This window comes from Pseudophryne corroboree, chromosome 7, assembly GCF_028390025.1.
Source record: "Pseudophryne corroboree isolate aPseCor3 chromosome 7, aPseCor3.hap2, whole genome shotgun sequence".
Classification (NCBI taxonomy): Eukaryota; Metazoa; Chordata; class Amphibia; order Anura; family Myobatrachidae; genus Pseudophryne; species Pseudophryne corroboree.
This window is the reverse complement of record NC_086450.1, coordinates 383,735,177-383,758,664: the sequence shown is the minus strand read 5'-3', so window position 1 is coordinate 383,758,664 and position 23,488 is coordinate 383,735,177. Positions and strand designations below refer to the sequence as shown.

General features: G+C 45.8%; 1 protein-coding gene across 1 annotated transcript in view; it reads left to right on the top strand.

Annotated features, from left to right (window-relative positions):
* Positions 1 to 5,775, top strand: part of IL4R (interleukin 4 receptor) — a 378,782-nt gene extending 373,007 nt beyond the window's left edge. The window contains exon 10 of the mRNA XM_063934581.1: positions 349 to 5,775. Coding sequence (XP_063790651.1) covers positions 349 to 1,603 — 1,255 coding nt within the window. The 3' untranslated portion in view covers positions 1,604 to 5,775. The remainder of the gene's footprint in view (positions 1 to 348) is intronic.
* Positions 5,776 to 23,488: the final 17,713 nt, after the last annotated feature.

Sequence of the window (23,488 nt, the reverse complement as noted above, 5' to 3'; positions counted from 1 at the left end):
AGCAACGCACCATGCCCCAACGCGAGCCATGCGAGGGGACGCGGTACACTTGTGTCCATGTCGACCTATGTTGACATACACAAAATTAAACACTTGTGTCGACTTTTTGACTTGTCGACATTTTAAATGTCAGTATTTTTACTTTGTCGGTATTTTAAATGTCGGTATTTTGACCATGTCGGTATTTTGACCATCAGTCGATGTTGTCGGGATTTTGACTGACGGGATTTTGATTGTAGGTATTTAATACTGAACCCGCTAATAGGATACCACCTACAGTATAAAGTATATACAGTAAATTGATGTGAATTATATTGTGAAAATATTTTTTGTTCCAATTTTCTTTAGTACCAATTGTCATAAAAAGCTACTGTACAGAAATCAAGGTGAAGCTGAGTGGAACGACCAAAACTATGATGCAACTGGTTACCATAATCCCTGTGAACATGCAGGCTTAAAAAGCATCGTTTTTATACCAGAACTACCTATTGTTGAAAAACCGGTTGAAATCTGTCCCTTAGAAGATGACACGAGATCAATCAACGAGCCAAGAGAATGTGATGAAGACCATGACAATGCAGAAGATCACCACCTGGAATGTGATTTTATCAGCAAAATGTTCTGTGACATTTTAGAAGGAAACAGAGAACCTATCGCAATGATGGATAATAACTATGACCCCTTGGAAAATCAACACAGTTTCTCTTTCCTCAAGGAGGTTTGTCATTCATATGGGAAATATACGCCGCATCATCCCACCTACACAAATGGAAGCTCACCAGTAGAAGCTCAAAGGGGGAATTTTTTGACTGATGAAAATCATGGTACTCAAAAAGACTCCATGGCATACAAACTAAGTATAACCCCCGATAACAGGTGTTGCCATGACAACTGTAAAACATCCACTTTCTTAGACTATTCCAGTTTTGCTGATGCTGTGCTCAAATCTGAGGCCGATTATTATAGATCACCGACAGCCCTTTCCCGCTGTCTGAGGAGGATCAGCAGTACCAATAACATCTCCTATCACAATTTAAAACCGTATCTGCCATTAATGTCCGATTTTAATTTTTGTCACGTCACCAAGGTTGACCAGGTACTGCCTGCAAGCCTGCAGTACATGGTACGCCATTTCTCAGACGATTATTGCGCTAGCCTGTATAACGCTTCAGAATATCATAGCTTTGACAAAGCAATTGAACAAGAAAAAAAACAACTAAGAACTACAAACTACCCAATATTAGAAAGCGGGTACAAGGCTTTGGAGAGTCTCATTCATCCCAGTGCCAGTTACTTAGACAATTACAGCTATCTGCCTGGATTTCATACAATGCATCATTGCAGACATGCAGAGGCTTTTAATGGTGTAGTAGATGATGTATTTTCTTCAGCCTGTCTAACTCTACAGTTGGTAGAACCGTGGTTAACATGTGAAGAAACAGCAATACAAAAATATCATCCATCTAACATGAAGGCTTGTTGTAATAATCAGAAAGGGTCTGCATACTTTTACAGTTATTCTAAGATGATCGTGCAAAATACAGACTTTGGAAGATTTCCTTATGCTTTGACTTTTGACATATCTTATCACATGAGGAATTGAGCACATGTGTACAGATGTACAGTATTATTTTCACCGTTGCATAACCCGGAAGTGCTCTAGAGCAGGGGTAGGCAACCTGTGGCACTCTAGCTACTATGGAACTACAAATTCCAGCATGCCATACTTACCTACTCTTCCAGAAGATAGTCCCCCTGACTCCCAATGTCTGTAGGGAGGGGGCAGGGCCAATATGAAGAAATTATAGAATTGCGTAATTTTACCACACCCCTGCCCCACAATATTTTGCAGTAACAGGGGTGGAGTCTTATGACATGAAGAGCTCATGTAGATGACCACTCAGCTCAGTGGTCATCTACATCTCCTTACTGGAAGAATGTATGCAGCATGCCTTGCCAGTGTTGTGGTTAGAGCATGCTAACACTGTGGCAGGGCATGCTGGGATATGTAGTTAAAACAAGTGCAAATGGTAAAACTGAGGATCTGGAGGGGAGGAGTGGATGGACTGGTCTGTTGTGTGCATGCCATGGAGTATATAATTTGATAGTGTATAGTGTGACTTTGGAACGTGAGAAGGCGGAATGGGGTGATGTTATGTCACATGTGTGAATGGTTGTCTTTAATGAATAACACTGGATTCTGCACTGTAAATGATAGTGTAATAGTCACAGTGTTCACTTGTGAGGTTGGTCACTTGTGACTACTCTTTTCAGTGTATACCTTCCTCAGTAGTATACTCCACTATTAGGGGTCCCCTTTAAGAGTGGGCATCAGGTGAACTATTAGGGGAACATCTTTGACATACGTTCTTAACCCAGTGCCTATGTTCCCCTATATATGTGAAACATACTTTGTAAATGTAAGTCTAGGATAGGGATAAAACTTCTATCGGCTTCCCACTTACTGGTCCCCAAAACAAGTGCAATATATGTGTGCTCAGCACTCTGTCAGTGTATAGGGTTGCGGACCTGAGGTATATTCAACGACTGGGACGCGCTCTGCGTGCCTGTACCGGCTCAGCTTCCGCCCCTGTACTTTGGTGTGCTTCTCACTTCCTGGTCACCGATACCCCACTTAGTCTTGCTTGGGAGCATAGCAGCCACTTGTCTCCCCTGGCTTGGGTGTATGCGCTTCCAGGTCCGGGGTCACATCATCCGTGGTTTCTTCACGCAGTAACATGCAGGATTTCATCCCTCTCCGGCCAGAGAAGGAAAGAGCTGATGCAGCTTTGCGTTTGTGATATGAGGGGAATGAATCCACTTCTAGGCAAGCGCTCAACGCGTTTCACCACGTAGTGCCTTTGTCAAGGATGTTATGTGTTGTGCAGGTGTCTACTATGAACTTCTTGGTGTGCTTGGATTGGCTGGGTGCCATCTGATAGGTCTCTCCACTGGTTGCTGATAGGTTGCAAACCCTCCAACTACCTTTTTAGCAGGTACAGTACCTTTTTTTAATGTTTGTACCGATTTTTGGCTCTCCAAACTTCTATTGAAAGTATAGGACGCCCCTTTTACCCGTGGCAACGCCCCCTTTTCTAATTTGTACCGATTTTTAAGTGTAAAATGTTGGAGGGTATGAGGTTGTGGTGGGAAACCGATATGCTGACCGGATCCCGACTGTCATATATTGCCGGTACATCAATGGTTCGTTGGTTATGGGATGCCTAAACTTTTTCACTGGTTTCTGGTAGCGTGCGCGTGTTTTAGTCTTGTTCTTACTTTTCCCTATAGGTGTTGTGTTATTGTTATATGTATGTATGTATGTATGTATGTATGTATGTTTCTGGATTTGTCCCTTTGTTTCTTGCCTTTGTGGAACTTAGTTTTTTCCCTTTCTATAATCATCCTCCCCAGTCGTTTCTTGAAGAGAGTTTGTATGGCTCCAAAGAGGCCTGTAGAGTTACATTGTCATGACCTATTTCCTCCAGATCCTTTTTATGTTGTTCTATGATTATGTTCATTAATTTTAGTCTTTCAGAGTTCTGTTCCACTTGGCAATGAATTTTGGATTTTCTCTATTGTGGGCTGGTACGGTAGCTTTCTTTAAATTCATACCTTTGGTGATTGTGTTCTGATCTATGTACTACTGTAATGCAAAAGTATCCCACCATAACTTGGATTCTTGTTTCAGTAGTCTCTCTTATTTGAGGATGTGATTGCAGAAATTCTGTCCTATTTGTTATGTTAGCAATACAATAACATCATCCATCTAACATGAAGGCTTGTTGTTATAAACGGAAAAGTTCTGCTTACTTTAACAGTTATTCTAAGATGATCGTGCAAGATACAGACTGTCACAACTGAGGGCTGGTGACTGTAAGCCTCAGTTGCAGGGGCTGATGGGTACCGGAATGTAGGAGGTGCGAGAGGACTTCTGGACATACGTAGAAGCTGTATACCAAATGCCCGAAGGCGTGACCACGACAACAGGAATATCTTTAAGTGCTTTTATTAAACGAAAAGTCAGATAATGTGCAACCAAACAAAACATTAACAAGTGAGTCCCTGAAATATTACTAGTTGTGACCAGTAATCTGAAGTATAAGTGGTATGCACTATTGTACTTAGAAGCACAGGTGAAACCTAAAGTGATGCTGGGGATCATTGGTAAGCTTTGAGTGAAGCTGGGGTTCGCAGATAGAAATGCACTACTGTACTTAGAAGCACAGGTGAAGCATGAAGTGATGCTGGGGATCGCTGGAGAACTATAGAAGAAGCTGGAGAATGGCTGCTGGAAAGGCAGAGTTCAGACACAGGTGAATCAGGGTAGACTGTAGAGGGTTAATCACTGGAGAGTCGGGTTACACTGCAGAGTGTAATCACCTGGGAGTCAGGCTGTACTGCAGAGAAAGTCCATGGGAGAACTGCACACTGGAATCACTGAAGACAGTTGAAGCACTGACACCTTTCCAGCCCAGGAACAGGATATTTATACCTGCTGGGAAGCAGGGATTGGCTGGCTGATTAAGCAGAGTCTAGAGTGCAGCTGCTGGATAATTAGGCAGAGAGCTGAGTGCAGCTGATAGGCTGAAAAGTAACATGTGATGAAAACAAACATGGCTGCGCCTATGTTTGAACTTGGAGGGAAAGACTGTTTGTAACTTGCATGTGAGTTTAACCATGAAGCTGCCAGAATCACAGTGGAAAAACTTGAAACAATGAGATGCAGCGTGCTGCATGCAGACAGTGCAGATGGAATCCAGGCTTGGAACACTGGGACAGGCTCAGGAGGCATTTGGAAGGTAAATACTGATAAAGAATTACCTGGATCGTGACACAGACATTGTAAGATTTTCTTATGCTTTGACTTTGGACATATCTTATCACATGAGGGATTGACCACACGTGTACAGATTAATTATTTTCACCGCTGAATAACCCTAAAGTGCTCTAGAGCAGGGGTAGGCAAGCTGTTGCATTCAAGCTACTGTGGAACTACACATTCCAGCATGCAATATTTACCTGCTCTGTCAGAAGGTAGTGTCCCTGAACCCAGCCCTGCATCTGCCCACTTCCTAGTGAAGGGGCAGGTTGGGGAGATAACACCAGTAATCATGGTTCTGTAGGGAGGGGGCAGGGCCAATATGAAGAAATTCTACATTTGCATAATTTTACCTCACTTCTGTCCAACAATATTTAGCAGCAACGACTGGAGTCTACTGACAGGAAGAGCCCAGCTCTGTCCCTGGAAAGGGCATCTGCATCTCCTTACTGGAAGAATATATGCAGCATGCCCTGCCACATTTTTTGTTGTTACAGCATGCTAATACTGTGGCAGGGCATGCTTGGATAATTATGTAGTTTCACAGAAGTGCTAATGTCTCCTATTATAACATGGAATACTTTGTTAATCTGTCATTAAGAAGGATCACCCTTTTGTGGCACTCATACATAAAATTACCTTTTTTTTATGTCTGAAAAACATCCATAATTGCTGCTGTTTGTAGTACAGGTTGGAGTATCCCATATACAAATATTCCGAAATACGGAATTTTCCGAAACACAGAATTTTTTGAGTGAGACTGAGATAGTGAAACCTTTGTTTTCTGATGGCTCAATGTACACAAACTTTGTTTAATACACAAAGATATTAAAAGTATTGTATTAAATGACCTTTAGGCTGTGTGTATAAGGTGTATATGAAACATAAATGAATTGTATGTACACAAACTTTGTTTAATGCACAAAGTTATTAAAAATATTGGCTACAATGACCTTCAGGCTGTGTGTATAAGGTGTATATGAAACATAAATGCATTCGGTCCTTAGACTTAGGTCCCATCACCATGATATCTCATGATGGTATGCAATTATTCCAAACTACGGAAAAATCCGATATCCAAAATACTTCTGGTCCCAAGCATTCTGGATATGGAATACTCAACCTGTACTAGGCTTGCCTACAATCCTGCAGTCAGTGTTCAGACTTCCCGGTTTTACAGTGTCCCTCTGTGAAAATCTGTACTACGCATTCGCGTTCGTCCAAAAATGGCACAGGGGGGCGACCTGCATGGAAGACGTTGCGTTACGTAAAGGCGATCCTGCAGTGCACAGTCAGAGAGGCAGTGTGAGCGGCTAGTGTGCTCGGCAGCAGTGTCAGCAGCAGTGGTGGCCTCTTCATAAGAGCCTAAGTAAGTCCATCATAGAGGATGCCATCAACCAATCTGCTGCCCAGCTCCAGTGGAACTACATGTACTGGGAAGGCATGAGGAAATTTTATTTCTACAGTAGCTGAGTAGCCTCGCATAATGCACATTGTGTAACAGTTTCCTATTGCACTATTATGCGGGGTGAAGGGAGCCGGGACTCCCGGGAGTGTTCCGGAGGAGGGGAACACTTGTACTCACCTGTTATGAATGTGCTAGCTGCAGGCTGTGTGATCCGAGCTCCAGTGTGATGCAAGTTACCGGGACAGGAGGCTGTGCTGCAGACTGGGGCCAGTAACTCCATGCAGGAAGCTGGCCCATGTGATGTGACTGCACCAGACTCCTAGTGCAACACAGGCTGCTTCCTGCAATAGCCTGACCGTCTGCCAAATCATCATCCCCGGCCTCTCATGCTGAGAGAAGTCTCTCCCCTACCCACAGGGTTGCCAGGTACAGGGGGCAGAGGTGGTTACGGGCAGGTACAGAGACGTCTGCTAGGTACAGAGGTCAGAGGTGTCTCTGGTAGTATGCTACCACAAACCTGGTCTGGCTGTATGCTGCTCTTTGTACTGGTTTTCACCTGCTACTGTAGGACAGACCCCTGTATGGCAATACATACGCTCATAGGTGGAGGATGACATGACCTTTGGGTGGAATATGGCACAGGCCTCTCAACTACACACCATGCATACCACCTACAATTTCTCTGACACTAGTTTTCAACACCAACATCTGATTTTCCTCAGCATTAAGCTCATGTACATATACAGAATTAAATTGCTCTATTGCAAGCGCACAATTAGAAAATATACCAGGTGGTGGAACGGATTACGGTGAGAGGGGATATAAAGCCAGAGCATATATGCATGCTTGAAATGTGTGTTAATAGGCCATATATTTGGGGTATGTATAGTAAACTCACTAGACACGGTCAGCATTGTAGAACCACCGACGAGCTGTGATCTGTATAGTAAAGTAAACCTACCTGTACATCTGTAGCACAAGTCAGTCCCAGAAATTAGGGGGCAGGGGACTGTATTATAAAACCACCATATGGAAGGCCTGTATACTAAAGCTACTCATGACTAATAAATGAGTTCTGCAATACAAAACCATCTGAGATGTGTCTCTGCCAATATACAGACTGCATAAGAGATTTTAGGAGTCTGCACTGTATCAGTAGCAGAGTTAGGTGACCAGCCCCCCCAAAAACCACCAGAGATTTGGTGGATCCTGTTTTTTGTAATGGAATCCAGAGGGTTGGTACTGAACAGTACTGGTATGAGCTGTATGTTGTGAGGGGAGAATGAGAATGCCATTTGTATTGAATATAGGTAACTATTATATATTGTGAAGATCCACTATTAACTGTATATTGGTTGCTAGAATACTCTCTCCCTCTAATTAGACCACTGGAATACTCTCTGTAATGTATAGTGGTCACTAGAATGCTCTCTGTATAGTATATAGATGACTAAGAATTGTATATGGTTATAATAAATTCAATGATATTGTACAGTATCTGATTCCTTTATTAATGAGTGACGTTTTGGTGACCTAGGCTATAAAGGTCCAAGGGCTTATTTTCTTCCAAAGCGCTAGAGGACGTTTGTACATTTTGAAGGGTTATAAACTCCAAAAAATGTCAAGACCTCTTCCTTAATGTGTTAATGTAAATTTACAGGGGTGGCGTCAGGAAAGAAACACTGGTATCTTTACAAATTATATCCCCTGGCAAGATAAATTTGTCAGATCAGAGCATTTATGGCCACCACATGGGTCAGACAGGGGCAAAGAGATAATTCCTGAGACCTGTTTCTTTTTTTATTATTATTAAACGGGACTTACTACATTGCAAACAATTCTGGCATACCCAATATAAGGGATTCATGTATATACAGGTTGAGTATCCCATATCCAAATATTCCGAAATACGGAATATTCCGAATTACGGAATTTTTTTAGTGAGAGTGAAATAGTGAAACCTTTGTTTTTTGATGGCTCAATGTCCACAAACTTTGTTTAATACACAAAGTTATTAAAAATATTGTATTAAATGACCTTCAGGCTGTGTGTATAAGGTGTATATGAAACATAAATGAATTGTGTGAATGTACACACACTTTGTTTAATGCACAAAGTTATTAAATATATTGGCTAAAATGACCTTCAGGCTGTGTGTATAAGGTGTATATGATACATAAATGCATTCTGTGCTTAGACTTGGGTCCCATCGCCATGATAACTCATTATGGTATGCAATTATTCCAAAATACGGAAAAATCCGATATCCAAAATTCTTCCGGTCCCAAGCATTTTGGATAAGGGATACTCAACCTGTACTGTATTTTGCCAGCAAAGGACTCTGTAGCATAACACCCTTATGTACATTTAATTTTGGACATGCCCTCCCAGCCATTACATAATCCACCACACCTACACCTATAATAGTGATATTGGGGGCAGTAACTAAGCAGCTGCAGTCTCCTCACTTCCCCAGCCTGATGTGCCTGGACAGGTGAGAAGTGTTACAGGGGAGGTTGGGAAAGTGTGATCGCTCAGGATCTGCCTCTGATGGGGGCTACTCAGCTTTCAGCCCTCTCCAATAATACCTGGAGAGAAAGGACGGGATCTTGGGGGAAAACACCAGCTACTCTAAAAGAAAGTCATTTTTGAGAAAATCTGTCAATAGACTGGCTGTCCATCACCTTTCCATGCTATTCCCGGCAGAGGTTGTGTAACGGAGGTGTTGGAGGTTTAATATTTTATTCATACCCTTTTATTAAAAAATGTTTGCAATCTCTTATGGAATATCTATATTGTTTTCTTCTATGATTTAAAGCAGGGGTGGGGAACCTCCGGCCTGCGGGCCGTATAAGGCCCGCAAAGCCGTTTGGTCCGGCCCACCCGCTCCTCTCAGTGAGACACGCCGCCGCACAGTCCGGCGGCAGCGTGTCTCAGCTGTCACCACATGGAGGAGAGCGCGGCTATTGTCGGGCGGCGGCTTGTAGGACTTGAAACCAGCCTCCGGTTCGTGAGCCAATCAGAGCTCGCGGACTGGCAGCCAATCAGGAGCCGTGGCTGCTGGTCCGCGAGCTCTGATTGGCTCTTGAACCGGCGGCTGGTTTCAAGTCTTACCCGCCGCCGCCCAACATAGCCGCGCTCTTCTCCGTGTCCCCGCAGAAAGGAGCGGTAAGCGGGACGGGGGTCATCTGTATACCTGGCACTGTGGGGGGTCATCTGTATACCTGGCACTGTGGGGGGCATCTGTATACCTGGTACTGTGGGGACATCTGTATACCTGGCACTGTGGGGACATCTGTATACCTGGCACTGTGGGGACATCTGTATACCTGGCACTGTGGGGGCATCTGTATACCTGGCACTGTGAGGGGCATTTGTATACCTGGCACTGTGGGGACATCTGTATACCTGGCACTGTGAGGGGCATTTGTATACCTGGCACTGTGGGGACATCTGTATACCTGGCACTGTGGGGGCATCTATATACCTGGCACTGTGGGGACATCTGTATACCTGGCACTGTGAGGGGCATTTGTATACCTGGCACTGTGGGGACATCTGTATACCTGGCACTGTGAGGGGCATTTGTATACCTGGCACTGTGGGGGCATCTGTATACCTGGCACTGTGGGGACATCTGTGTACCTGGCACTGTGAGGGGCATTTGTATACCTGGCACTGTGGGGGCATTTGTGTACCTGGCACTGTGGGGGTCATCTGTATACCTGGCACTGTGGGGGCATCTGTATACCTGGCACTGTGGGGGCATCTGTATACCTGGCACTGTGAGAGGCATTTGTATACCTGGCACTGTGGGGACATCTGTATACCTGGCACTGTGAGGGGCATTTGTATACCTGGCACTGTGGGGGGCAATTGTGGATCTGGCACTGCACTATTGGGGGCATATGTGTATCACGTCCCATTTTAACTGGCCACACCCATTTTTTTGGCGCGCGCGGGGGCAGACTTGTATGGCCCCCGAAGGATTTTATAAATATCCAAATGGCCCTCGGTAGAAAAAAGGTTCCCCACTCCTGATTTAAAGCATTGTATGTCATATTAAAGCACTGTATGTCATATTAAACACCATTTAAGAGATTCTGTCATTGTGTTTTTATATGTATTCATGCACCAGGGAATGCTTGATTATTTTGTGATTGTCTACATTTTAAGGTGGCTATTGTTAGGAGAGACTGAGGCGGATGTATCAAGCAGTTAAAAAAATAAGAATTTACTTACCGATAATTCTATTTCTCATAGTCCGTAGTGGATGCTGGGGACTCCGTCAGGACCATGGGGAATAGCGGCTCCGCAGGAGACAGGGCACAAAAAGTAAGCTTTTAGGATCACATGGTGTGTACTGGCTCCTCCCCCTATGACCCTCCTCCAAGCCTCAGTTAGGTACTGTGCCCGGACGAGCGTACACAATAAGGAAGGATCTTGAATCCCGGGTAAGACTCATACCAGCCACACCAATCACACCGTACAACTTGTGATTTGAACCCAGTTAACAGTATGATAACAACGAAGAAGCCTCTGAAAAGATGGCTCACAACAATAATAACCCGATTTTTGTAACAATAACTATGTACAAGTATTGCAGACAATCCGCACTTGGGATGGGCGCCCAGCATCCACTACGGACTATGAGAAATAGAATTATCGGTAAGTAAATTCTTATTTTCTCTAACGTCCTAGTGGATGCTGGGGACTCCGTCAGGACCATGGGGATTATACCAAAGCTCCCAAACGGGCGGGAGAGTGCGGATGACTCTGCAGCACCGAATGAGAGAACTCCAGGTCCTCCTTAGCCAGAGTATCAAATTTGTAAAATTTTACAAACGTGTTCTCCCCTGACCACGTAGCTGCTCGGCAAAGTTGTAATGCCGAGACCCCTCGGGCAGCCGCCCAAGATGAGCCCACCTTCCTTGTGGAGTGGGCATTTACAGATTTAGGCTGTGGCAGGCCTGCCACAGAATGTGCAAGTTGGATTGTGCTACAGATCCAACGAGCAATCGTCTGCTTAGACGCAGGAGCACCCATCTTGTTGGGTGCATACAGGATAAACAGCGAGTCAGATTTTCTGACTCCAGCCGTCCTTGAAATATATATTTTCAATGCTCTGACAACGTCCAGCAACTTGGAGTCCTCCAAGTCGCTAGTAGCCGCAGGCACCACAATAGGCTGGTTCAAGTGAAAAGCCGAAACCACCTTAGGCAGAAACTGAGGACGCGTCCGCAGTTCTGCCCTGTCCGAATGGAAAATCAGATATGGGCTTTTGTACGATAAAGCCGCCAACTCTGATACTCTCCTGGCTGAAGCCAGGGCCAGTAGCATGGTTACTTTCCATGTAAGATACTTCAAATCTACCGATTTGAGCGGCTCAAACCAATGGGATTTGAGAAAATCCAAAACTACGTTGAGATCCCACGGTGCCACTGGAGGCACAATCGGGGGCTGTATATGTAGTACACCTTTGACAAAGGTTTGTACTTCAGGCACTGAAGCCAATTCTTTCTGGAAGAAAATCGATAAGGCCGAAATTTGAACCTTAATAGACCCCAATTTGAGGTCCATAGACAATCCTGCCTGCAGGAAATGTAGGAATCGACCCAATTGAAATTCCTCCGTTGGGGCCTTCTTGGCCTCACACCACGCAACATATTTTCTCCAAATGCGGTGATAATGTTGTGCGGTCACTTCCTTCCTGGCTTTAATCAAGGTAGGAATAACTTCCTCTGGAATGCCCTTTTCTTTTAGAATCCGGCGTTCAACCGCCATGCCGTCAAACGCAGTCGCGGTAAGTCTTGGAACATACAAGGTCCCTGCTGAAGCAGATCCCTTCTTAACGGTAGAGGCCACGGCTCTTCCGTGAGCATCTCTTGAAGTTCCGGCCAATCCGGAGCCATGAGTATTGTTCTTACTCCCCGTAGCCGTATAATTCTCAGTACCTTTGGTATGAGAGGCAGAGGAGGAAACACATACACGGACTGGTACACCCACGGTGTTACCAGAGCGTCCACAGCTATTGTCTGAGGGTCTCTTGACCTGGCGCAATATCTGTCCAGTTTCTTGTTGAGGCGGGACGCCATCATGTCCACCTTTGGTTTTTCCCAACGGTTCACAATCATGTGGAAGACTTCTGGATGAAGTCCCCACTCTCCCGGGTGGAGGTCGTGTCTGCTGAGGAAGTCTGCTTCCCAGTTGTCCACTCCCGGAATGAACACTGCTGACAGTGCTATGACATGATTTTCCGCCCAGCGAAGAATCCTTGCAGCTTCTGTCATTGCTCTTCTGCTTCTCGTGCCGCCCTGTCTGTTTACGTGGGCGACTGCCGTGATGTTGTCCGACTGGATCAACACCGGCTGACCCTGAAGCAGCGGTTTTGCCAGGCTTAGAGCATTGTAAATCGCTCTTAGCTCCAGTATATTTATGTGAAGAGACGTCTCCAGGTTCGACCACACGCCCTGGAAGTTTCTTCCCTGTGTGACTGCTCCCCAGCCTCGTAGGCTGGCATCCGTAGTCACCAGGACCCAGTCCTGTATGCCGAATCTGCGGCCCTCTAACAGATGGGCACTCTGCAACCACCACAGAAGAGACACCCTTGTTCTTGGTGACAGTGTTATCCGCTGATGCATGTGCAGATGCGATCCGGACCATTTGTCCAGCAGATCCCACTGAAATATTCGTGCGTGGAATCTGCCGAATGGAATTGCTTCGTAAGAAGCCACCATCTTTCCCAGGACTCTTGTGCATTGATGTACTGACACATTTCCTGGTTTTAGGAGGTTCCTGACAAGTTCGGATAACTCCCTTGCTTTCTCCTCCGGGAGAAACACCTTTTTCTGAACAGTGTCCAGAATCATTCCCAGGAACAGCAGACGTGTCGTCGGGGTCAATTGAGATTTTGGAAGATTCAGAATCCACCCGTGTTGTTGAAGCACTACTTGGGTTAGTGCTACTCCGACTTCCAGCTGTTCTCTGGACCTTGCCCTTATCAGGAGATCGTCCAAGTAAGGGATAATTAATACGCCTTTTCTTCGTAGAAGAACCATCATTTCGGCCATTACCTTGGTAAAGACCCGAGGTGCCGTGGACAAACCAAACGGCAGCGTTTGAAACTGATAATGACAGTTTTGTATCACGAACCTGAGGTACCCTTGGTGTGAAGGGTAAATTGGGACATGCAGATAAGCATCTTTTATGTCCAGGGACACCATGAAGTCCCCTTCTTCCAGATTCGCTATCACTGCTCTGAGTGACTCCATCTTGAACTTGAATTTCTGTATGTACAGGTTCAAGGATTTCAGATTTAGAATAGGTCTTACCGAACCGTCCGGCTTCGGTACCACAAATAGTGTGGAATAATACCCCTTTCCCTGTTGTAGGAGGGGTACCTTGACTATCACCTGCTGAGAATACAGCTTGTGAATGGCTTCCAATACAGTCGCCCTTTCTGAGGGAGACGTTGGTAAAGCAGACTTTAGGAACCGGCGAGGGGGAGACTTTTCGAATTCCAACTTGTAACCCTGAGATACTACCTGCAGGATCCAAGGGTCCACCTGTGAGCGCGCCCACTGTGTGCTGAAAATCTTTAGTCGACCCCCCACCGCCCCTGAGTCCGCTTGCACAGCCCCAGCGTCATGCTGAGGGCTTTGTAGAAGCCGGGGAGGGCTTCTGTTCGTGGGAAGTAGTTGCTTGCTGCACCCTCTTACCCCTTCCTTTGCCTCTGGGCAAATATGACTGTCCTTTTGCCCGCTTGTTCTTATAGGAACGAAAGGACTGCGGCTGAAAAGACGGTGTCTTTTTCTGTTGGGAGGTGACCTGAGGTAAAAAAGTGGATTTTCCGGCTGTTGCCGTGGCCACCAGATCCGATAGACCGACCCCAAATAATTCCTCTCCTTTATACGGCAATACTTCCATATGCCGTTTGGAATCCGCATCACCTGACCACTGTCGCGTCCATAAACTTCTTCTGGCAGATATGGACATCGCACTTACTCTCGATGCCAGAGTGCAAATATCCCTCTGAGCATCTCGCATATAAAGAAAAGCATCCTTTAATTGCTCTATAGTCAATAAAATACTGTCCCTATCCAGGGTATCAATATTTTCAGTCAGGGAATCCAACCACACCACCCCAGCACTGCACATCCAGGCTGAGGCTATTGCTGGTCGCAGTATAACACCAGTACGTGTGTATATACTCTTCAGGGTAGTTTCCAGCCTCCTATCAGCTGGATCCTTGAGGGCGGCCGTATCAGGAGACGGTAACGCCACTTGTTTTGATAAGCGTGTGAGCGCCTTATCCACCCTAGGGGGTGTTTCCCAGCGCGCCATAACCTCTGGTGGGAAAGGGTATAATGCCAATAACTTCTTTGAAATTAGCAGTTTTCTATCTGGGTTAACCCACGCTTCATCACACACGTCATTCAATTCCTCTGATTCTGGAAAAGCTACAGGTAGTTTTTTCACACCCCACATAATACCCCCCTTTGAGGTACCTGCAGTATCAGAGATATGCAAAGCCTCCTTCATTGCCGTGATCATATAACGTGTGGCCCTATTGGAAAATACGTTTCTTTCTTCACCGTCGACACTAGATTCATCTGTGTCGGTACCTGTGTCGACTGACTGAGGTAAGGGACGCTTTACAGCCCCTGACGGTGCCTGAGACTCCTGGACAGGTACTAACTGGTTTTCCGGCCGTCTCATGACGTCAACTGACTTTTGCAGCGTGCTAACATTATCACGTAATTCCATAATTAAAGCCATCCATTCCGGTGTCGACTCCCTAGGGGGTGACATCACCATTACCGGCAATTGCTCCGCCTCCACACCAACATCGTCCTCATACATGTCGACACACACGTACCGACACACAGCAGACACACAGGGAATGCTCTTATCGAAGACAGGACCCCACTAGCCCTTTGGGGAGACAGAGGGAGAGTTTGCCAGCACACACCAAAGCGCTATAAAAATGTATATAAACAACCCTAAAAGGTGTTGTTTCTGTTATATGCGCTTAATATATAAAAATATCGCCAAAATATGCCCCCCTTCTCTGTTTTACCCTGTTTCTGTAGTGCAGTGCAGGGGAGAGTCCTGGGAGCCTTCCTCACAGCGGAGCTGAGCAGGAAAATGGCGCTGTGTGCTGAGGAGAATAGGCCCCGCCCCCTAAAACGGCGGGCTCTTCTCCCGGAGTTTGCGATATATGGCAGGGGTTAAATACATCCATATAGCCTCAAGGGCTATATGTGATGTATTTTAGCCATAGAAAAAGGTATTATACATTGCTGCCCAGGGCGCCCCCCCCAGCGCCCTGCACCCTCAGTGACCGCTGGTGTGAAGTGTGCCGACAACAATGGCGCACAGCTGCAGTGCTGTGCGCTACCTTATGAAGACTGAAAGTCTTCTGCCGCCTGTTTCCGGACCTCTGGACCTCTTCAACTTCGGCATCTGCAAGGGGGGTCGGCGGCACGGCTCCGGGACCGGACTCCATGGCTGGGCCTGTGTTCGATCCCTCTGGAGCTAATGGTGTCCAGTAGCCTAAGAAGCAAATCCATCCTGCACGCAGGTGAGTTCACTTCTCTCCCCTAAGTCCCTCGTAGCAGTGAGCCTGTTGCCAGCAGGACTCACTGAAAATAAGAAACCTAAAAAACTTTTTCTAAGCAGCTCTTTATGAGAGCCACCTAGATTGCACCCTGCTCGGACGGGCACAAAAAACTAACTGAGGCTTGGAGGAGGGTCATAGGGGGAGGAGCCAGTACACACCATGTGATCCTAAAAGCTTACTTTTTGTGCCCTGTCTCCTGCGGAGCCGCTATTCCCCATGGTCCTGACGGAGTCCCCAGCATCCACTAGGACGTTAGAGAAAAATGAAGAAGTGGACCAGTGGAAAAGTTGTCCTTAGTAACCAATCAGTATCCCCCCTATAAATTTATGGAATGTGCTTGATAAACGCTACTGTATGTCAAAGCCGATTGGAGGAAATGGGCAACTTCTCCACATTTTTTGCTGATTGCCACATCACCCCTTTTGAAGCGTAGAATCTGCGGCACTTCTCGATGAGGTAATTGGTGCAGTTTGTGACCTCCAAGAGATAAGAGGCATCAAGTATCCCATTAAAGGAAAATAATGAACTAAACGATACTCTTGGACACAGGGAAACGTCTGTTGAAAGATGTGTTGAAGATACAGTAGTTTAGTTCCCACATGGATCTGAGAACTGAGATTTCAGAATGGTCAGAAACGTGCAGCATTATGTGACGGGGGAATAGTGCTCCCTGTTTTCTCGCATGTTGAATGGACAAAGCAAAATTTCTCTTTAGAAAGCAGCAATATAACTGTACTCGGTAAATGAAAGTTCTAAAACGGACATTGCCCTTTTATCTACATAAGGAGCTGTGACTAAAGGGGGGTACACCTGGAGAGATCTGTCCCAGAGATGTGTGTTAAGCGAGGGGGAAGAAAAAACAAAAAACTTTCACTTCACCCAGCGGTGAAGTGAGCGATCTGACTAGACAGGCCAATCTAGAGTCAGCGATAGCAACACGCGGGGCAGCGCATCGCTATTACTATGGGCTATTACACACGGAGCAATGTGTGCCTAATTTCTAAGCAATCTAGTCAGATTGCTTAGAATTTAAGCACACATCTCTACGTGTGTAGCTACTGAGAGCCAGTTAAGATAAAAAGAAAACTATTAAGGGCCCCTTACACTACAGCGAGATGTCGGACCCTCATGTCGCATACAATTTCCCTTGAACCGCCCAGCAGCCTCCCGGGCGGCATGATTGCATAGGATACATTGTAATGCGGTCCTTTTGCATACGATGTACAGTATCTTATGTGATCCCAGCCATGCCGGTGGGATCTGATAAATCATGAGTGCAGCACTAACGACCTAGGGGCTCCGACCCGATGCTCACGGGACCACGCATCGGATCGGATGTAAAAAAAACATCCGATTTGCCACTTTCCACCCGATTTATCAACCTGAAAGGTCGAAATCGGGTATTATCGTTCTAGTTTATGGGACCCTTTAGGCTATACTGTAGATAAAACTAATGATTCAATAACTGACTGAAACCTTAGTAACAAACTGCCTTTATACTGCTGAAGTGCTTAGGTGAGCTATAAAGCCAAACATTGCTATAGTAAATTCCAGGAGGTTCAAAACCAGACACTGACATCCTTCTATATTGGTTACATTTTTAGGGCAATTTCACAAATCAGCATGCTTCGTTCAGTGAGTAATGCCGTTCTTACAGGAGTTGGGAATTTAAGGTGCCACTGAAAGTCTTTGCCAGATTGTGCCACTGGTTTGAACCTCTCTCCTAATAATCATTCTTCGACTGCAAAGACCTACAGTGTAAAGTTTAGGAGAATTATATCTATATAACACAAAAAAGAACTCACCTTGAATATGCCAGAAATGTCTTCCAGAGAGGCTGAAAGATGTGAGGTCCTCTCTGGAAAGAGCACACAGAGCTATTTATTACTACTACTCAGCAGGCCAGCGCTAAGCATTACTGCTCAGCAGGCCAGCACTAAGCATTACTGCTCAGCAGGCCAGCGCAACTCATTTATTGCTAGAGATCACTGCTAAACATTACTGAACATGCCATCACTACTCAACTGCCGATGAAATGGTGTGCTCTTCTGCAGCCAGTGACCTGCTTAATTCTTTACCTGAACCCTCTGTCACCCTCTCTTCATTTGATCCCACAAATGAAGATGAAGTGTCAACACTCTACTCATCCTGCTAATCTACTACCTCTCCTCTTGAGCCTATACCCTCACAAGTAAGCAAATCTGTCTCCTGTGCTCATCCCAACCTTAACTTAAGGCCCATACACACTTGACGATAAAATGAGCGACGTCGTTCATTTCAGCCCTCATCAACGACGTCGCTCATTATATCGTCAAGTGTGTATGCATCCGACGACCACCAATGCGCGGCCCCGCGGGACGTTAACGACCCTCGCTTATCTGTGGAGCATGTATGCTCAATTTCCACTATGGTCGTTACCGACCAGAGACGTCGTTGAATGTGTATGGTGTGAACGACCAACGACCAAGCCACTGTTCACCAGCCCTGTTCCCAGCTCATTATTTTAATAAACTGTTCAGCTTGGATGCTTCAACGATGAATGGTCTTTGGTCGTTGGTCTTTGGTCGTTGGTCTTTGGTTGTTGGTAGTGTGTATGCTCATGTCGTTTGCTCAGCTGTTCAAGGGAAGTTCAAGGGAAGTTGTTAACGACGGTCGTTAACGACGTGTGCATCGTCAAGTGTGTATGGGCCTTTACATCTGTTATCTCTCTCTCTCTATACTGGTATCTTTCCTTCCCTGTTCAAGCATGCAGTGATTACTCCCATTCTGAAAAAAACTAAATTCTGACACTAACTCTCTCTCAAACTACCGCCCCATCTCTCAGCTCCCATGCCCCTCCAAGCTACTTGAGAGACTTGCCTACACTCGCCTCACACCCTTTCTTAATTCACACAACTTATTGGACCCACTTCAGTCAGGCTTTCGTTCACAACACTCCACAGAAACAGCACTGACTAAAGTAGTAAATGATCTGATCACTGCTAAGTCCAAAGGCCGTTACTCACTTCTTATTCTTCTATCTCTGCTGCTTTTGACACAGTTGACCACTCTATTCTCATACAAACAATACAATCTCTAGGTCTTTAAGACACAGCCCTTTCTTGGTTTCTATTATACCTATCTAATCGCTCCTTTAGTGTCCGCTTTTCCGAATCCACCTTCTCTTTGCTACCTCTATCAGTTGGTGTACCGCAAGGCTCGGTCTTAGGCCTTCTGCTTTTCTGAATCTATACTTCATCTTTTGGTTAACTAATCAGCTCTTTTGGATTTCAGTATCAACTGTACGCAAATGATACTCAAATCTACCTATCTTATCCATCTGTATTGGTCCGTGTCACTGAATGCCTTTCTGCCGTTTCATCTTGGATGTCATCTCGCCACCTCAAACTGAATATTTCAAAAACAGAGTAAATTATATTTCCACTGGCCAATAGTAGTTACCTACCTGATATCTCTATCACTGTTGAGAACTCAACAATCAATCCTACCCTACAAGCTCGCTGCCTAGGTGTCATACTTGACCCAGAACTGTCCTTTGTTCCCCACATTCAATCCATCTCAAAATCCTGTTACATGCATCTAAAACACATATCCAAAATACGACCATACCTTACACAAGACACTGCAAAAACTGTAATCCATGCTCTCATTATCTCCCGCATTGATTATTGCAATAGTCTTCTTACTGGTCTTACCAAAAAGAGTCTCTCACCACTACAATCCATTCTAAATGCAGCTGCGAGGTTAATCTTCCTCGCTAGACATTCATCTTCTCCAGATGTCAGTCCCTCCACTGGTTACCTATACTTTTACTCACACACAAGGCTATTAAACAAACTGCACCAACATACATCTCTTCGCTTATATCAAAATATCTCCCAACCTGGCGCCTTCGCTCTTCACAAGATCTACGTCTCTCATCCACATTCATTACTTGCTCCCATGCACGATTACAGGACTTTCTTTGGGCTGCACCCACTCTGTGGAATACCCTACCACGTACAATAAGACTCTCCTCTAGTCTCCAAAACTTCAAGCATTCACTGAAAACTCACCTACTCAGACAAGCGTATCAAATTTCAGAACCGCTCACATTACCTTTATAAACTTTCCTATCCAATTATATCCCCACTGTATAGTCCACACATATCCTCCACATATTTTCTCTTTCTTCACTTTCCCTTCCTCCTGACCCTGGTTCGTCATTGCTGTGATGTGATATCATGCAGCCCACCAAGAACCTTTGCAATCTGGTGGACAACTATGCGATAGCACCTATCCTTGTGTATCAATGCCTGTTTCCACAAGGATTGTAAGCTTGCGAGCAGGGCCTTCCTACCTCTATGACTGTTTGTAATTATTTAATTTGTCTAATCATTGTGTCCAGTTGTAAAGCGCAAACGGAATTTGCTGTGCTAAAAATCCCTTTTTCGGAAGCCATAGGAGACACTGGCACAACTTCAAGATTGTGGGGTGATGATGGTGGCTTACAGGGAGCTGACACTTTAAATAATCTAAGAAGTGAAACAGGCTCCTCCCCCTCTATCCCCCATCATCCCTCAGTTATGAATTAGCCGAGAGGAGACGGGAACAAGAGAACAGAAACTATACGAGGGAAGAGAGCATATAACAATTAAACACAACAGAACAACAAGGAAGGCAAGAGAACAGCGATGGGCGGGCGGACGGCCAGTGTGCCCTATGGCTTCCGAAAAAAGGATTTATCAGTAAGTACCAAAATCCTCCTTTTTCTGTCAGCCACTAGGGGACACTGGCACAACTTCAAGACTGTGGGGACGTCCCAAAGTTTCGCCCCTGGGCGGAAGATCGCTGAAGACCTTGCAAAACAAAACGGCCAAACCGTGAAGATGAAGCCGCAAAAGTATCAAACTTGTAGAACTTAGCAAATGTATGAATACTGGACCAAGTGGCTGCACGACAGAGTTGAGACGTGGTAGCCCCCCCACTAGCGGCCCACGAAGACCCAACTGAATGCGCAGAGTGGGCAGCAGTGGATATTGGCGGTCGCCTAGACTGGTGGAGATAGGCCTGACGAACAGTCAACTTAATCCAGCGGGCCAGGGTCTGCTTAGTAGCAGGCCATCCGCGACGAGGGACATCATAAAGCACGAATAAAGCATCAGACTTCCTGAAAGGCGCAGTCCGTTCTACATAAATCTTCAAGGTTCTCACTACATCCAGACAGGAAGGTGTCCCAGAATCGTCCTGCAAAGATGGAACCACAATAGACTGATGTGAAAAGCCGACATGACCGTGGCAAGTTAAGAAGCACGTGTTCTCCCTATCAGGAATAAAAGTCAAAAAGGGGAGGTCTGCAAGAGAAGACACTTAGGGGGTAATTCCAAGTTGATCGCAGCAGGATTTTTGTTAGCAATTGGGCAAAACCATGTGCACTGTAGGGGAGGCAGATATAACATGTGCAGAGAGAGTTAGATTTGGGTGGGGTGTGTTCAATCTGCAATCTAATTTGCAGTGTAAAAATAAAGCAGCCAGTATTTACCCTGCACAGAAATAAAATAACCCACCCAAATCTAACTCTTTCTGCACATGTTATATCTGCCTCTCCTGCAGTACACATGGTTTTGCCCAATTGCTATCAAAAATCCTGCTGCGATCAACTTGGAATTACCCCCAAAATACATAAACCCTCTTGGCTGAAGCTATGGCTAGTAGAAAAACAGTCGTCCAAGTAAGATATCGAAGGTCAGCTTCTTCCAAAGGTTCAAAACAGGTTGACTGTAGAAATTCCAGGACCAAATTTAAATCCCAAGGGACTGTAACAAACTGAGGTTGTACCCGTAGAACCTTGTAGAAAGGTTTGCACATCCGCCAGGAGTGCTAGGCATTTCTCAAAAAAAAAAATCGATAAAGCAGATACCTGAACCTTCAGGGATCCTAAACGAAGTCCGGAATCCAATCCTGTTTGAAGAAACACTAAACCGCAAGAGACGAAAAGAATCCGATGGAAATCCCCTTCGATCACACCAAACTATATAGGATCGCCAGATGCAATGGTAATGGGCTGGCGTAACCGGTTTTCTTGCTCATAACATTGTGGGGATCACACATTCCGGAATTCTTTTCAGGATGTCTGCCTCAATAGCCATCCCGTTAAATGTAGCCGTGGTAAATCTGGATGCACGAAAGACCCTTGTTGGAGTAGATCCGGACGCAGAGGAAGGAGGACAAGGATTGTCTGCTAGAAGACAGCGCAGGTCTGAATACCAAGCCCTCAGAGGCCAATCTGGTGCCACCAGGATCACCGTGATTGACTCCCGTTTGTTTCTCTTGAGAATTCGAGACAATAGAGGGAACGGAGGAAACACGTAAACTAGGTCATACGGCCAGAGCGTCCACAGCTTCCGCTTGAGAGTCCCGGGATCTGGAGATGTATCTTGGAAGCTGATGATTGAGACGGGATGCCATGAGATCCACGTCTGGACATCCCCAGCGTTGTATCAGATCGTTGAACATCTCCGGGTGAAGTGCCCATTCTCCCGGATGTAGATCCTGACGGCTGAGGTAGTCTGCTTCCCAATTGTTCACTCCTGTAATGAATACCACAGAGAGAATTACTACATTGCGTTCTGCCCATTGGAGAATATGTGACACCTCTCGCATTATTATTATTACATTTTATTTATAAGGCACCACAAGTGTTTTGCAGCGCCGTACAAAGGACAGTACAGGGAGACAAAACTTAGCATTACAGTAAATAAATAACAAAAATAGAGTGCAGGTAACAAGGAGCACCACACATTCTCAAGACATAATACAGCTAAGATGTAAGTAGCGAGGGAGTGATCATCGTACTACTAGGGGCTGGTGGCCATAGATGGAGATGAGCCTTTACCAGCAGGAGAAAAAGCGTTAAAGATGGTCGCTGAGTAGGGGAAGGCTGCGAGTGAAATGTGTCGAAGAGGGTTTAGATTACAAGAGGAAAGAGGGACCTGACAATCTAGTGGGAAGGGTCGACAGACAGATGACATGAGGTGCACGCAAGCGGGGGGTAGCCTGATGGCAGTATGCAAGCAAAGCTGAGATGTTCAAGGCATGATGAATAGGTGGGTTTTTAGTGCCCATTTGAAGATTTGTACGGTAGGGGAGAGTCTAATAGAGCGGGGGAGTGCGTTCCACTGAATGGGGCGCAGCACGGGTATAGTCTTGAACTCGAGCATGGGAAGCAGTGACCAGGGCGGTGAAGAGGCGACGGTCATTGGTCGACCGTAGGGAGCGGGAGGGAGTATGAAGGGAAAGGAGGTTGGAGATGTAGGGAGCAGTGGAATTAGAGATGGCCTTGTGCGTGAGGGTGAGGAGTTTGAAGAGGATACTGTAGGGGAATGGGAGCCAGTGTAGATTTTCTCGAAGGGGAGTGGCAGATGTGGAGCGGCGGGAGAGTAAGATAAGCCTAGCTGCGGAGTTCAGGACAGATTGGAGGGGAGCAAGAAGGGAGCAAGCGAGGCCAGTGAGAACACTGCAGTAGTCGAGTCGTGAGATGACCAGTGAGTGGATGATAAGTTTAGTTGCACTCTTGGAGAGAAATGGCCTGATACAAGCAATGTTGCGTAGCTGGAACCGACAGGATTGTGTCAGAGCTTGGAAGTGGGGTGCAAAG